The 17,486-nt window shown below is 40.4% G+C and overlaps 2 protein-coding genes across 2 annotated transcripts; both read right to left on the reverse strand.

The window, feature by feature from the left end:
• Positions 1–3,134: 3,134 nt before the first annotated feature.
• isg20 (interferon stimulated exonuclease gene) lies at positions 3,135–6,708 on the reverse strand. Its single transcript, XM_030427169.1, has 4 exons — positions 6,557–6,708; positions 5,012–5,665; positions 4,430–4,630; positions 3,135–4,102 (listed from the first exon to the last, which is right to left on the reverse strand). The coding sequence occupies exons 2-4, from the start codon at positions 5,630–5,632 to the stop codon at positions 3,902–3,904; spliced, it is 1,023 nt and encodes a 340-aa protein (XP_030283029.1). The 5' UTR covers positions 5,633–5,665; positions 6,557–6,708; the 3' UTR covers positions 3,135–3,901.
• A 2,302-nt stretch (positions 6,709–9,010) lies between these two features.
• pdia3 (protein disulfide isomerase family A, member 3) lies at positions 9,011–16,352 on the reverse strand. The gene is made up of 13 exons (XM_030425285.1): positions 16,020–16,352; positions 14,870–14,948; positions 14,655–14,772; positions 14,418–14,525; positions 14,114–14,243; positions 13,826–13,942; positions 12,268–12,393; positions 11,964–12,146; positions 11,339–11,447; positions 10,614–10,742; positions 10,122–10,201; positions 9,720–9,777; positions 9,011–9,629 (listed from the first exon to the last, which is right to left on the reverse strand). Exons 1-13 carry the CDS (start codon positions 16,151–16,153, stop codon positions 9,498–9,500), a joined length of 1,503 nt encoding a protein of 500 aa, XP_030281145.1. The 5' UTR covers positions 16,154–16,352; the 3' UTR covers positions 9,011–9,497.
• Between the last annotated feature and the right edge of the window lie 1,134 nt (positions 16,353–17,486).

The raw sequence follows: 17,486 nt of genomic DNA on the forward strand, positions 1-17,486 counted from the left end.
ATTCGGGGCAGTATGAATAAATAGTCGAATGAAACAGGCAATCTGAAGACGCTAAAGTGGCCTTTTGAAATAGTGATGCTGATGGTTTTAGTTGCAATTCTGCACTGCTGCAAGGCAAATACAAAGCAAAACAAACACAGTGGGGGAAAAAAGCAGCAGAAATATCTGGCAGTTCACCAAATATACAAAAATTATAAATTATAAAGAGGCGTCAGCCCAGTTTTCCATTTAAGACGTCTTACAAATCAGAAAACAACAAAATCCATCATTCTGACTGGTTTTCATAAAGCAGAAATATGTACACAAGCCCACAAGGATTTGGATTTAGACTTAGGTGCATTCATATCAGTTAACATGGACCTTAAACTACCCACAATTCCCTGTGATCAGATTAGTTCTCGCGTACACATTATACGTCAACACACAGAACACACTGACACCGTGCACGTGCCGGTCACCTTGATAGCATTCATTCATTAAGAGCTGAGAGTGAAGTGAAGTAATATTAATAATTCTGTGAGCACTTAATCTAATCGGACACACATGTACTATGTGTTTATGTCTAATCTCAATTGAGCAAGGCTGAGTAAAAAAAAAAAAAAAAAAAAAAGATTTAATCTCACGTAATTGAGCAACAGAGAGGTGTGCATGAAAACGAATTAACAAAGAGCTGGACAGTAAATACAACAGGATGCTGTGAATATAGTAAGTGCTTTTGGCTTGTTGAGCGAAAGTAATCTTATGAATATCGATCATTATGAAAAACAGCGGAACATTAGCAGCGCCTTAAATCAGATTTACAGGGCCTGTGGGAAGTGAGGAGATGGGGCCTCATTTATTCCATCTGTAACAGACATCAGTGTCGATCTATTCACAGCTCGAACACCGCTGTGCATGACGGGGAAAATGTGCATCTGATTATGTGGATGTCCAGTTGGTTTTGATAATAAAGTCAGTTAAAGCAATAAACTCCTCACGGGGGACTTTCATTGACCAGGCAAGCAGAGTTACCCTGCTACAGAAACTGACACCGGCGACAAAGTTGGTTTTAAGAAATACTTCAAGCTATTTCAGCTTGGATTTAGCCTCTGGATAGCCACGGGGGCGTGCTGCTGCTCAGAAACAAAACTTGTTCTCTTGCTTGTAAACAAGATTACAGCAAAAATGGCTCCCAAAAATATAAGTGCAGAGGCTGTCACGGATGCGGATAAATTTTTCTGGTTCCCTCCTCTCTTTTTGTGGCTAAATACTTATTGTAGAGGGGTTGATGTTGCCATTACACTTCAGCAGTCCATGGGCTGCAGCAGGTTGTTCTTTTGTGAGGTTATTTGTGATCCTGGGAAGTCGGACATTTTACTCTCTCTGACCCCGGTAGCACTAACGTCACCAACACACGCTTTTCCTCCTGATGCAACGATGAAGGAGTGGGCAGCCGACTAGTAATCTGCTAAATCAGGGCTGATCTACTCAATAAAGCGATTTGGGGAACAAAATTAGACGGATTGGGCAAACAATGCTACTCTCTGTTTTCTCCCTATAGAGCTGAGGGGCCAAGTTCAGGCTTTAGATGTGTGTGTGGGTGTGTGTTCATGGGTTTGAGTAAGAAAGAAGGAAGCTGAGGCACAGGGAAAAATACATCCACAGAGCCATAATAAAATGTACACTCTACCTGCAGCTCGCTGTGTTTTACGTTTAGTCCATGTCAGTTAAATTACATGGGTCATTCCATGCCAACTCACAAAGGGCCGACCAGTTCATGTCATGGACTTTCCTGAAAAAATCATATCTTAACTTCTATTAAATTCACGAGACCTTGGAAATCCTATTGCTCTACACCAAATACTATTAAAAGTTATGAATTCTTGAAGTTTGGCCCTCTGAGCTAAAGTTCAGTAATTCATCAATTATTTTTCACTGGATTGGGTTTAAATTTGTCCTGAACATCCAAGAGACCTTAAGGAAACTTGGCAACACGTTTTCATTTAAATAGTTTTTGCTGAATGGTTGCAGTAATCAAATGAAATGAACAGGAAGTCATTATCAAAAGTTCTCCACTAGTTTCCACATTCTTGTGACCAAATTGTGATTCTGTGTAGTATGCAGCCACATACAGCAGCGCAGCATTTGAGTTCAATGACTAACGTTTCAGTTACTGGTATTTAACCAAGTCTGCTGGTAGAGAAGAAAAGAATGATAAGCATTAAAAGTAAAAATGGTGCTTTGTCTTCAGACTGTCATGTCTTTTCTGGGTCAGCCCACTTTTAATGCAGTGGGTTTTGTAACCTATTTGGACATGGTGCCATTCAATGATTTAAATTCCTGATCCTGTATTTATGACAGACTCTGGCCTGTTGGTCTGGATGATCCTGAAAATATTTCCCAACTCCTAACAGAGCTTTAGTTTCCCACAGTAATGCTACCTGTGCCAACAATGCTGCTGTTAATGCTGATCTGGCTCTGAATCAAGTAGGAGGACCATGACGCCATAGTTTGTTTTATCCTCTACACTAGCACAATACGTTAATGCAATGATCCAGGGCAACAGAAGTAAAAAGGTATAAGGCAGCTGACTATACTGTCATTAATAATCTTAATGCAACACTTTTTCTTTGCTCCAATTTTTCACAAGTTGAAGTGAAAGTTTGAAGATTTTTTCTGTGCATACAAAATATTTACATCTGTCAGATTATGAGCATGTATCCTGCAGTGAGCACACTCCCTTAAAACTGGCAACATGTGTGGCATCATGATAAAAGTCCACATTTTAGTGTGGCCTTTTATTGTAACCTGCTCAAAGCACACCTGTGGCACAATCACGCTGTTTGATTAGCATCTTTATTTGCCACACCAGTCAGGTGGATGGATTATCTTCACTAATACTTCACTTTTTTTTCTGTTCACTGTTCTGACAGTTGATCTACACATACATGTTAAACCATAGCACTCCTGAACTTTGTTGCAACTACATGCATGACCCTTTGACATGTTTTAACTTTAACGTTGTTTATTTTGTATGTGTATATAGATCTTAATAAAATGTTTTAACAGAATTGCATGTCTTCAAACTTTCAAAGCAAAAAGGGTTGGCATCTGCAAAGTGAGAAACCAGAGAAAGCACTGAAAACACAAAGTGATAATGTTTCAATTAAACATGATGCCATTTTATTGGGACACTTAAGAGCAGCTTACAATGAGAGGTAATTAAATAACACCATTACAACTGGACACAACTGTTAAAACATTAAGGCCACATAAACATGGAGGTAACGGCAACAGATTCAATTTAAAATGTTTCCCTTTTGCCTTACATATGCAGAAAAACATTTTGAAAGAGTAACTTCTTCCACTTTGAGTGCGCTCATGGCAGCCACTTCCCTGCCACATAATTTATGGTCTTCTACGAATAGAAGACATTTTATAAAGCAATATCAACTGAAAAATACAGTTGCACTTTCCAAAACAACTGTATCTGTTGCCCATGTCCTATTAATAGTTTACCTTTTTACCTTTCAAGTAAGAGCAGATCAAGTTAGAGAACTCCAAACACCGCATTTTATAACCTCAAAACTTTAAGAGCACCAATGTCACTCTATTAACATTATCAAGTTAGCGTGATAACTTAGACTCTGCAAGCAAACGTTGCAGCAAAAAAATATGCTGTTGAGCACTCAAACCATGTTTTACATGTTTTAAAGTAAGCCAAAAAGTGTTTTCATTTAAGCAATAATGTTATTTTCTCCAAAGTGACACAGTACATCTCCTTGTGTGAGACAATTATATTACCCCCAAAAATGCATTTACTTCTTACAATACTCTCACTCACATCGTTTTCTGAACGTGCTCTGATGACTGTGTCTGCTGAGGTATTTTCCACTAAATGTGCCACATGTCATAAACACTCTTAATGGCTGTCAGCTATGACATCATCTGGCCAGTACTCGTCCTGCATGTAGTGGTTTGAGGAGGCAAAGCTCGGCTCATGTGGGGTGTTGTCGTCCCTCAGCTTGTTCTGCAGCTCCTGCTCCCACTCCCCCTCCACCAGCTTGTAGAGGTCGAGGGCAGCCTGAGCATCCTCCACTGAGCAGTGACCTCTCCTCCCCGTCTGGACAGGGAAACAAAGACAATGTCAGTGTAACCTAACACATCATAAACATGCTGAAAGCACACTTCAAATACAGATTAAAGTGTAGTTATGTGTAAATATTTTTATATAAGGAAAGGATGATCTTGAAGTCACAATTTGATAGGAATTATATATTTGGTATTGAAGACATGTCAGGGCATTTCACAGTAGAACATCTCAGTATTGACATCTCAGCGCCCTCTGGTGGGCAAACATCATGACTCCCTTTGGATAAAAGATGATTGCAAAACAAATTAAATTTATAAACAATAAGTCTGAATACATTTGTGAATGTCAATGTTTCACCTGTATTGTCCTGTTGAGCAGTTTACTGGCCAGGATTTTCAGGGAGGGGCAACGTTCGCGGGGGAATCCAGCCAATCGGCTGAGGAGACGCGTGGTACTCGTGTCCCTGACCATGTGACCTGGATGGAGCATGTCCAACGCCTCAAAGTCATTGTAAATGGAGTGCCCGATGACCACTTTGCCCTCAAGTATGCTGAGGATCTACAGGTAAGAAGCCACATAAGTGCATTAGAGGAGAGAAATATCTGACTTGACTGCTAAAACCAATTTGACGTGTATATAATGGAGCTCTGTAATCTAAAATGTAGAGACAATATTACAGGCATTTTAAACACAGGCGGTAATTCTCAGACTCATTTCTCATCAAGATGATTTGGACTCTCGCGTGCTACCTGTTTACAACTGAACTACAGCCTCAGCTTTTATCAACAACTCTTCACATTTCTGTACTTTTCCCCTGAGGGGCTGTTGGCTGTTTTCAAAGCTCAATATGGAGCAAAGTGAACGCTCGTGCTTTGGAAAGGAGGATATACTTAGAGAATCATTAGATAGAGCTCAGACCAAAAGTGAAGTGGGTCTCACCTCTTCCCTGGCCTGAGTGAACGGCGTGGCGTTCTGCAGGTGATGCCTCCTGATGCCACTCCAGCGAGTCCTGTAGTCTGTGACTGGCTGACAAGGTTGGACATATTTATCATACAATATATTACCATGATAGTCCAGGATGCTACAGCGTGCCAGCTCGCTGCAGCGTCCCCCAGGCCCGGTCCCCACCATCTCACAGTCCAACGCCACCACCATGGTTGAGCGGAGGCACGGTGAGCTCCGACCACTGGCCGGAGGACTCGCCTCTGAGCAGAAACCACTGTCCACCTCCCAGCTGTCCCTGAGGGCTGTGGCTAAACTGTGGTGGTCAGAGAATCCAGGTTTAGATATGTCCTTGTTCTCAGAGTTCAGAGTACTTTGACTCTCCTGGTCTGAATTGCTCAATTTTGTTTTTTTGACAAGGGTATTTGTACCAAGTGATTCATTGTGGTTGTCCGTTAATTTCCTCTTCATGTTTGGGAACCTAATCTTTTGCTGGCATTTCTTCCTTACTTTCGTGTTCTCCATGACTCGAAGCATCAGGGATTTTTTGCATAAATACCGATAGTTGCTGAGGAGCCCCCAAGAGGAGGCTTTAATCTTTTTTGACGGCTCTGCCATCACCAACCACTGAAACCAGCCGTTGCGACATTACTGAGGAAATAAAAAACAAAAACAGCCAGATTAACACTAGGAAATAAATTCAGCAGGTAGTAAGTAATATGCAGGATTTTATTTTTCTAACATCTGCTCCTCCGATGAAGGTAAAATCGTCACTGGGGCGGTGGCATAACCTTGGTTCTTATCTCACTGTGGCCAATAAAGCAGACTGACATTAGTTAAAGTCTAAAGAAACTTTATGATTGTTTTTTTACAGCCCAAATCAGACCTAACTGAGGTGGCCATGCAGAAATATCACAGACTATGGTATGGTTATTAAATTACGTTAAGTCTTAGTCTGTCTTTTGGACAATGGCACCAAACTACATTCAAAATTCAGGCAGTTCAATGTTACCTTGGTTCCCCATGAATGCTACTTACTGCTTATCATTTATTTTAATCCTGGCTCGACATCAGTGGTAAGTTCGCTTATCTATAACTAACACAGCTCGTACATTCAGCTATAGCAGATTTAAATGCCGGTGATTGAGTTGATCGATTAGGCCGTGATTGGCGTTGTGCTGTCTTACTGTCGTACACAAACTTACAATCATTCAATGTTCTTGTTCAATTGTATTTAATGCAACGAACACTGGCCCATACGTGTTTACAAATGGCACGGACTTGTGTTTTATGTGGTTTTAAACCGAGTCAGTACCTCCGACAAACAATAACTGCCAGATATTTCAAAGGAGTTTGGCGTTACGTTCTGCTACAACTGACATTGAGCTACGTTAGCTTGTCCAGCTACAAAAAGCGACGTCAAACAAAGACACTAAACATCATTCCTCGACGGAAAATACACTAAAAGAGCAACGCTAACGTGTAATCTTGTTGACGAAAACACAAGCGAACATATGACAGAAGAAATCATTTCAGCCTTACCTTCTGATGCAGCACGTGTACAGTGTGAACATGCCTGGACTAGATCCATCTGCTCCACATCTGATTGGCCCTTTCTCTTCTTCGTTTGTTCCCTGACAGGAAGCGTTTTACTGCCAAATACCTACGGAGTCGCCGTCTACTGGTGAATAATTATGCTTCACAAGTGCAACTTTTCATTAGTCAAACAATACAGATTGTGTGGACGATTTATAATCGAGTGATGACACGAAAGCTGGTAAATAAATCTCGAGGTTCATAGAAATAGATATTTGTGGTGTGAAGCCCAAACGTGCCTAACGTATCTGGACCTCTGTGGTTGGATCACCAAAGGCCTTCATTACTCTTAAAGGTGTGAAATGTAAGCACTAGCCATATAACCAGAATAGCTGCTAAGTGCTGATGACAGTTGCTTTGTCTCAGTTCATGGTTCGAATCTTTCGGAGGAGCATTTGAAGGCCATTTATGTCACAACGCCGCGCAAGGCTGTCCCAATTCAAGGCTCCTCCAAATGCAGCCCACAAATGCAGCCTTCTTTTCCATCTTTTTGGAGGATGCGCAGCTACCATCCTTTGTAGCCTCACATATCCCAAGATTCTTTGCATGCCCGAAAAAGAAGAGAGAAAATGGCAACATCGCGTGGCGTAGATCATCACTTTTGCGGGCCTGGGTGGTAGAAATCGTGAAATAAGGGTAAATCATCTGGTTAAGCAACCAGGAAATGCTCAAAAGGCTAAGAATGGTTGATGCAGTTAACAAGGTCTCTCCGAAGGAATCACCTTCAAAGACCACAAAGGCCGGGTCCTTCGATGATGCAGACCCAGAATTGAGACACAGCATGTAGCTGCCCCTTAGCTAGTTAGCTCAGTGAGCTGTGCAGCTAGCTGTTCAGACTGGGAGCTCAGGGACCAGGAGGCTGTTAGTGTTCACAGCACTAGCACAGGGACTTTGGGCTTGGACAGGCTGAGGCTCGCTGGTTCTTCAGCTTAGTGCTGTAGATATCTGACAACATAATACATAGACATCATAAATAATATTTTACATTTTTCAAACTAAAATTCTTACATATTGCTCCTTTAAAGGTAGGGGTGTACGAAAATATCGATACTACGATATATCACGATATTTCGTCTTGAGGTACGTTATCGATACACTGCCACAAAATATCAATATTTTATAATATTTAAGTTGTGGTCAGTGTGTGTGTTAAGAAGAGCCACTGTGCAGTATACACTTTGTTTTACTTGGCTGTCATTCATGTGAAATTGATTGACAATGTTTTGTAATTCCTGTGAAATGGATTCAGTCAATAAATTCTGAATTTCTTCAGGGACACAGATATCGTGATGTATCGTGGATGAAATTTCTTGCAATATATCGATTATCACAGAATCGCTGTATCGTTATATTATCGCTATCGTGGGCAAAATATCATGATAGTATCATATCACAAGGTGCCTGGTGATACCCAGCCCTGTTTAATGGAAAGAAAAGCCCCCTTGTGACTTACTGGGGTACATACAATTTAAACAGAAAGTACTCACGCATAGTTAGTTTTTTTTAAACCCTTGTGTTTAAACTCTTGTATGGTTATCTGTCTTGTATAAAAAACAATATGTCCATTGCTTTTAGATCCGGGGGGGCTCCTGTCCTGCATGTTTTAGATGTTTCACTGCTCCATCATACTTGATTCAAATTAGCAGCTTGTCATCAAGCTCTGCCATGATGGACCTGTTCATCTTCTATTTAGAATTGAAAGATTTGACAAAAGTGAAGTACCTAGAGGCCAGACTTCAACATGCCCTGTCTGACCTGTAAAGCTCATAATTCTAATAGGATAAAACATTAATAAGTCATTTTCTATTTTTAGTTTTCAGCACTAAAACAAATATATTTGTGCAGAAATACAGGGGAAAACAATGCACAGTTTTAAACTTAGAGCAAGCTTTCAGTCAACACTGCAGTTAGATTAAAACATTTGTCAGATCTGATCTGGAGCACAATATAAAATGCTCTGTCCATTTAGTCAAATTCATCTGAAATGTATCATGTTGTACCTTAAGGTATTAACAATATATTTTCCTATTATGTTATGACTGGAGTAACTCATGTTTTTTTCTCTTTGTTTGTGTAATGATTTACAGACCAAAGCAAAAACAGTTAAATCAAGTTTTACACACGTATGACCCAATATATGACTGAAAGATTAAATGAATTTGTCGATTGCAAAAACAATTATCACAAACTCTAACTAAATAATTCCTGAATTCATTTTATCATAAAGGAGAAAAAAATCCTCTAAAATAACAAAGAAAATAGTTTCCTTTAGTGCTTCGTCTCTTCAACACTTAATGCAATTACTTAATACAATATTCAAAATTAATTAGAAATTTAAAAAACTAATCAGCCAACAGTATGATAAAACATTTATATCCATGAATGACATCATACAGCTCCTTTTGGTTTTGTGGGCCTTTTTATTTTCACAATCCTTCCAAATGTACAAAAACAAAGACGTGTTACAAAAACAAAAAGAGAAAAAAAAAAGGAATTCACCATTACCATTATCCCCTGTGACGACAACAACAAAAACCAACAGATGACTGGAGACTGCTGTCAAACCAAGGTGCATCAGCCTGAGGTGTGGTAGACAGACCAGGGGAAATAAAAATCTCAACTTTTTGAAAAGCTGTCCCCTCTTCTCTAAAAATTTGTTTTTGTTTTTAAACATCGGACAGGCCCTGGCCACCACCCCTCCACTGTCCACAGTTTTCCCAGAGCAGCGGAGGACCTAAAAGGGAGCGCCGCATCTTTTCGACTTGGCTTCAGAGCATTCGGTAGTTCACTAAGAGAGTGGAATATAATTTAGTTCTTTCTTTGCATGGATTTCCCCAATCCTCCTCCTCCTGTTGTGGGTGGGATGTTGAGTTCCTGTATGGAGCTTTTATAGCTCGGTCTTGTCGTCATCGTCGTCACTCTTCTTCTTCTTCTTCTTCTTGGACTCCTCCTGCATCACCAAGGGATTGGTGGCCTCTCTCTTCAAGTAGGAGATGAAGTCGCTCACCTCACGACCACCCTAAGACACAAAATGGTGAGAGGGGATGATGAGCAGAGTGGATAGAAGCAGGACTTTTTTTTTTAAATGAACACTCAAGCAGACACTCACCTCGTATTTCTTTGGGGTCATCTTACGTCCAGCAGGGGCAAAGTACAGTGTGGGGAAACTAGAAAAGCAAAGGTTCAATGAGCAAGATGCCAAAAATTCACCCACAAAACATAAAATTTACAGCCCAACTACCACTGGATTTTTAAGATCGATACCAATGTTTGAGTTAAAATAATCCTGTAACAATGTATTGGCTTGACCTTTTTATCAGTCTACCTCTAAATAACTTCATGTGAAATACAAAAACTAAATGAATTAGTAAATGGGAATTATATGACAAGGTTTATTTGGATCGTAATTTGGAAGTAGAGTGCAAGTGAAACTTGGCATTACATTATCCCTTAAGGCTTTCTGAGGCAGAGGGGAAGTGTGAATATTACACCGAAGTGATCCATGACTCACCCGCTGACTTCATATGGAGATGGCACATCATTGGCTGTGGCGTCCATCTTGGCAATGACAATGTTGGGATCCTCAGCAAGCTTGAAGACACGAGGAGAGAAACAGTCAATTGTTTGCAAGCTAGTTCACAAAATCTACTTCTACAGAGTCTGTAAGTTCTGGTCCATTACAACTTTTGCTCAAAGCCAGTAAAACACTGGTCTTATATGCTGGTTTCTATCATTTTTTTAAATATTATTTTACACTTAAAATGTACAAAACTGAAATGAAAGTCAACACCAGGTTCCCTAGCGTTTTCAACCTAAAATTGTTTTGTGGTCTTATTGATTAATCTCTTATAGTAGGTTTAAAAGTAAACACTGAACTTCAAGCCCTTCTTTGATCAAGGTCATTAAAAAGCATTATTTTACAGTATTATCTCAATCTGTTAAGTATAGCAACAGTAGTAGATAAGACAGAAGTTTATTTATCGTTAGGAGTCCGTTCCCTCACCTTCTCCCCCAGCTCGTTGAATTTGGGCTCCAGGCTCTTGCAGTGTCCGCACCACGGAGCGTAGAACTCGATCAGCACGTCTTTGCTGTCGTCGTTGACGATGGAGTCGAAGTTCTCAGCCACGACAACCTGAAGACAAATAAAAGATGTCACAAGTTCATCATTATGGACTGATGAACAGCTTTCAGTCAACATTTTTATTCTTGAGCACTGTGACTATAGTAACATTCAGTGTTAATGCTAAATGTTCAATAAGACCCACTGTTGTTTTTTTAATGCTCTTAACAAGCACGGCACCTGATCCTGGAAAATAACCAACACTGTACAACAATTTAAATGCATTATGCTATTAATACATTTTGAATGTGTATGTAATAGTTGCTCAGTCAACTAGACACTACATATGTACATCAGTCAACTGCCTGTTTTATTTTTACAACTCATTCACTAGCTTATTATCACAAGTACAATATCCACATTAATGCTCTGAGTCATACCTTATTTTTTGTGACTACTTGGTTGTTTAATTTCTGTGAGCAAATTTTTTGTTGCATTTTCAGTTTGACCAAGGATCAGGTATTGTTTATATTCCATAAATCGCCATTAATCCACAGCAGGAGTTTAAATATTACACATGAAATAGAAAAATGTGGGAGCAATACAAATACCACTACATAGTATATTATTAATAGAACATAAGAATCTTCCTCAAGTTCTCATCTCACCTTGACAGGTCCGTCGTTGTTCTCTGGGATGGGCTCCGATTTCAGGTAGCGCTTCAACTTGCCGTCAAAGTAGTCCTGCAGGAAACGCTCCAGAGCTTTTCCGTCGCGTCTGTCACAAGAACAAACACAGAACTTCTTGAAATAACCAGTAGAGAAATAGTTTGTGGGGAGAAAACACGTGCAGAATCAACAGATATATTTAAGTTTTCACTTGGATAAGAAGCCAGTAATCTGACTTTCATGTAGTTTTTCACTGCAAATGAAAATAAGTCATACTGCATTTCTGTAAATTTCTCTTCTACAGGTCTGTCTTGTACCACAACACCTAGGGAACTCGAATGACTGTTATAATAACCATGAGATTGTCATTGGACATTATGAGACCACACCCTCAGTACATTAGACAAGCATCTCCTATTGTGTGAAAGGGTGTTGATTGAGCCACAGAGTGGCAACTCCCGCAGAGACATCATTAGTTCAACACCTTTTTAAAGTCAACAAGCTAGCAAAAGGGAGAGTGTGTGTGTAATTATGTCTTCCTTAATACTTATGCCACGTGTGGTAAATTTGGATGTTTGAAATGCACTTGTGGCAAACGACAAAATGACCATTTGACTTGACTCACGAGAACTCCTCAGCCATGGCGTATTTGTCTCCCTTGGCAGTGCGGATGGTCACCAGAGGCAGTTCCCCTGAGCTGCCATCCAAGCCGAACTCGGACAGGTCGTGGCTGAATGCAGCCTTGCTGGCAACGGCAAAGTTCAGCTTCTTGCCCTGATCCAGGAAGCTCTTGGCCACCTTCATCACCCTGTACAAAGCCACAAAGAACAAACATGTTTAAAGACACATGAAGACTCAAGCTCACACTAAGACAGTCAACATCCACTGTGTGAAAATGAGGAACCCTGGATGAGTTCAGAGACACTCACCTGTTCCTCCAGTAGTTGGAACCCTTGGGATTTTTGTCATAATCAACATCATAATAAGCCACCAGCAGGTCTTTTCCCTTCAGCTGGTCTTTGTTGTCGTCTGTCATGTGGGGGCAGATTCCAAAGCTGAGATGGACAGAGAATATAAAAATTACAAATACATTTAAATCAACAATCCATATTCTCCAACCACATAATCCAGCTATGCATATGGTTAACAGCAGTGAAACATGTACTAGAATTTGGTTTTGATCAGATCAAACTCTTAGGAATACGCTGCACATACTGACATCCTGCAAACTTCAAATTCATGCAGATTGTCTAGACAAGAGGTTAGCCTCAAGAAAAGTGAAACATGCTAATAGGAGCATCTGCATCACGTGTGCAAAAAAAAAAAAATTTTTTAAATACAGGTGACTCATCTGCTTGCTTTCTCACAAAACAGTTGGTGGGAACACCGTTAAACCACATGTAGATGAGATATGCACACAAGTGCTGTATCTTTTGTTTCAGTTACCTACGTATGATATCTGCCTTTAAACTAGCAAAATGTACAAGTAAAAGCACTTATCCCCCAAAATATACAGATGACAGTGCCGACTGAATTCGGTTTATGCCACAAACTCCTAACAATATTGAAAGATATGGAGACACCAACATCATGTTTTTTTCAGTGTCGTCTAATGGAGTTTTAAAAATAACACAGGAAGTAGCATGCTAGGGGTTTCACACTCACACCCTTCTTACATCGTGTTTTTTAAGGACCATATCACTCCAATCATAACAATTTTTTCATCATAGTTTGAAGTCAATGATCCTTTCGTTCAATTAGGCATGACTCTTATTCTTTATAACAGTACAGTGCAAGTCTGAAAGCTTAAGATAATAATTAAGCGAACCATATACAACAAAGACTTGAGAGCAACATTTGCCATTTCTATTGAAAATAAATCGGTAAGTTATGTCATTAACCTCCAAAAATGTCATGACACCAGATAACAGTTTTTGTTGATCACAAGTGCCAAACACAAATTGTTACAGCTCAGATGTATGCAACCTCTGTATGCGTTTCACTGTGGAGTCTGCGGAGTAACTGAAGTAACAATAAACTAAAGTCATTTAAGTTATTGTAGTGGAGTGAAATATACAATATCTGACTCCAAAATTGAGGAGTGGCAGTATAACATAATAGAAAACAGAAATACCAAAGTTACTTCATCACTGGTTACTGACACAATCATCTTTTACTGCAATTGTGTACGACTTTCAAATATCAGTTATCAGCCACCTGAATTACTACCAATCAGTTCTGAAACAACATATCGATCGATCCCTGCTCCTGGTTGAGCAACAGCTGACTGTGTTTGCAGAGTGAACGACTCACCTACTACACAAGGTCCTGTTGGCACCACGCCATGTATGTAAATATGTACAGTGACTATGCAAGATGACCAAGTTTTACCGTTGTCAACTAGACCTACATGTACCAAACATCTCTGCTGCTTTACTGGAGCTGCTGAATGCTAACTGATGGGGGAAGGATGCAGATAAAACTCACATGTTGTCCTGGATGAACCTCTTGATTTTGTTGCTGGTGTATTTCTCATCGGTGAACTTCACAGAGCTGTCTTCAAACATGTTGTTGAGTCGTGGTGGGCGGAACAGGACGACTCCCCTGTCGACCAAAAACAGGAAATGTCACTGTAGTCCTGCTGCACCAACAGCAGCTGTGTTAATAACATCAAATGTGTATGGAATCGGGCTATTTGGCTTCTTTGCCAATATCTGCTCCCATGGGCTCGTGTGCAAGCAAGAATGATGACCAAAGGTGGAAAGAGCTACATACTCTCCGTCAATGCCTTGGCTCTGGAGGAGAGCCTCAGAGTTGGTGTGGGCGAAGCGGTAGTTGTCTCTCAGGGCGCTGGCTGCCTTCAGGTACTCAGCCTGTGATGTGCTCTTGTCATCAGCAAAGAACCCTAAGAAGGAAAGACAAATCCTATTCAGATAGGGCTACAACAAACATGGCGCTGTTGTTTGTGGTTGTAACCAAAAAGGCCCAAGTTACCATCCGACGCTAATTAACGTTATAGTTGATGGACTTTTAATTCCACTCATTCACCTTATTTCTGTGTTTACAAACAGTAACTCACCAATAACACTCGCGTCTTGGTCTGCAATGAACTTCTGAAAGGCTGCGTCATCCTTGAGCTCTACAGAAGCTGGGCCAGCCTGCTTCTTGAGGAAGCTGACAATCCCATCTACGAAAGCAAGAGGAAAGTAGAGAAAGAACACAGAGTGAAGAAAAGATGGAGAGGGACAACCGTGAGGTCACAGAAATAAGTATTTGAGTATTTTTGTGGGCGTGAAATCACATCAGATGCAAATACCTGCTGTTCTGGGACCATCATAGGGACCAGAGTCTTCTCCATCCCTGAAGATCTTCAGGGTCGGATAGCCACTGACACCATATTTGCTGCATGTGTTGCTGTTGGATGTGCAGTCAACCTAAGAGGAAAGAAAATCATTCACTTTCTGAAGAGGTACAGAGTGCAGAGAGCCTTACTATAGTGGACAAAGTTAAGTGAGCTGCATTATGCAATACCTTGACCAGAGGGACGCTGCCTTTTAGACGTGTGGCTGCTGTCTCATACTCAGGTGCTAGCCGTTTACAATGGCCACACCTAATGGACAGAAGATATGATCAGTCAAACACTGGCACAATTTACACTTCAGCTGTAGTCAGGTTTCAGCTTGGCCAAGATCCTGAGGGAGGTCTAGTGATTTCACCAATTGGAATTTGATACTTCTGACGTAATTCAGTAGGGTTTGTGAAAAAGTTTAGCCTGAGGGCAACCAACCTGGAGACTGCAAATTATTTAACTTTAATCTCTGCTGATAACTCCATTAGTTGTTTGGGTCATAAATTCTGAGATAATAATACGAAATGTCCATCACATCTCCCCAAAGCACGAGTTGGCATTTTAATATTGTTTATTTTGTCAGTGCAACAGTCCAAAGCCGAAACATATTCACTGTAACAAATATTCACGTTTAATGCATTATTTTCATAGAAATATGACGTTTCCGCTCTAGATAGTATCAAGTGTTCAACGTTTTAATAATACCATCTCGGTTAACTTCTATATCTATTCAAGTTTGGCACAGTGGAATCACGTCACAGCTCTTCTTGACCAATCAGAGGTGGACACCAAAACTTCCCCGGCCAATCAGAACGTTACAACAGTCAAAGGACAACCCCCAACTTCCTCATAGCCCCATTCGTACGTAGTTTCCATTGAAAAGCGTTCAGAAAACTTATAAGTACAAGACAAACATAAGTGTCTTCATTATTTTCTTTTCCATTTTTAATTCAAATCTACTGTGAAATCGTGGCAGTCTTTGAATCACTGGTCTACTTCAATTAAAACTACCAGTACAGGTCGTTGGCTTACACCTTTCCGCTTCAAGCTAACATGCTAACGTTTGGTCACTAACGTTAGCCAATAAACCTGAGACAATTTGACACTTCCGTCTATGTTAATGTTAGAGGTAGACAGACGTGCAACATACACAACGAACGATACCCATAAAAAAAAACAATCGAGATACATTCACAGTATTTTAAGTTCTGCAAGTGAATGGCAGTTAGCTGAACTGCTCAACGCGACGCAAGTAAGCTAGCGTTACGTTAGCTTTTTTTAACGAACGTAGAGGTTTAACTTAAAATGTGCACATAACGTCTGAAGACTCACCAAGGGGCGAAAAATTCCACCAGAGCGAGGTCATGGGTTCCAATCTTGCTTTCGAAATCATCATCCCCGTAATCAAGCACATCACTGGCCCGGGAGAACCCAGCGAGAGCGGCCAAAAAGATCAGCCTCAACATTTCAGACCGCACTCGCTAAAAGTCTCCTTTACTTTTTGTTAAACAAAAGAAAAAGGTTGAATTGCAAAATGTGTCCGTGACGGCCCCCTCTTCAGCGACGTAAAGCCCAGAGATGCAGGCTCATCCGACAGGGCCAAATGCAGACTAGTCGATAGAGAAAGAGAAAGGGATGGAGGCGGTGAAGATGTTCAGGCAGGCTGCGGGACCTCTCCTCCTAACCACAGTGTGGCAGCCTCCCATTGGCCCAATCAATGCGTCACTCTGCTTCTGTCAGCCAATGAGAAGTAAGCAAACGGGCCTTCTTCCTCTCAGAACCAATCACAACTCGACAAAATCAAAACCTCGCTCTCACACGCGGAAGTGCTTATGTTACTAGTTCACTGCTTGATGTCCTGGCTTTCTAATGAACTGCAAACAACTCGAAGTGTGTCGTTACAGCAAGTTGCAAGTGCTCAATCCATGGACCGATACGAATGAAATACAGTTGCAGCGAGAAACATGTGTATGAAAATGACAAACCTATTTCATTTAATATCAGGTATAGTAGGACAGGGTAAAACTTTTATGTCACCAAGGAGCACTTTGACTCCTTGTAAACTTCAGTCAGTAATAATACATATAGAGATGTACACCGAAACTGAAAAGTAGATGTAGGACAAATCCAACAAACCAATAAGTACTTCAATATCCCCATCAATTTAATCAGTCTAAATTGTACAAAAAATGAGAAATTAATGCAGATTAAAACTTTGATGACAATAGAATGACCAACTTGATATCAGATCATTTTCATTAATTGATGTCTTGTTTAGTCCAACCAACAGCTCAAAGATATAACACACAGTCTATAATCATGTCAAAGTAGCAAAGTCTCACAACTGAGAAGTTGTTTTAAATTTTTTTAAATTTTGTTTTTTAAATGTATTATTAATAGACCAATCATTGCAGCTCTGGGTGGTAATATAACTGCTTGACCCGATTTCTACCCCATTTTTAAAAACAGTTTTTAACTGCCTTTCAGATGAGTTAAGTATTTTCAACCACTCCTTGTTCACAGGCACCTTCCCTCAAAGACTGCCATGGTTAGACCAATTCTCAAAAAAAGTTAATCAGATTCCTCAGTTTTTAGTAACTACCGACCCATATCCAATCAATATCAAATTTGATTGGATATACCAGCACAAGGCAGCACAACTGGATCTGATGAGTTCCTCAGACACTAGTTTTCGAAGCCCGATTACATTTTGAAATCTTGAATTTCAGGCAGCACTACTTTTATTAGTCCCTAAGTTGTGATGTGCAAATGCTCAGTGTTCTTTCCACCGTTGGCTCA

The sequence above is a fragment of the Sparus aurata genome, chromosome 8 (genome assembly GCF_900880675.1).
Source record: "Sparus aurata chromosome 8, fSpaAur1.1, whole genome shotgun sequence".
Taxonomy (NCBI): Eukaryota; Metazoa; Chordata; class Actinopteri; order Spariformes; family Sparidae; genus Sparus; species Sparus aurata.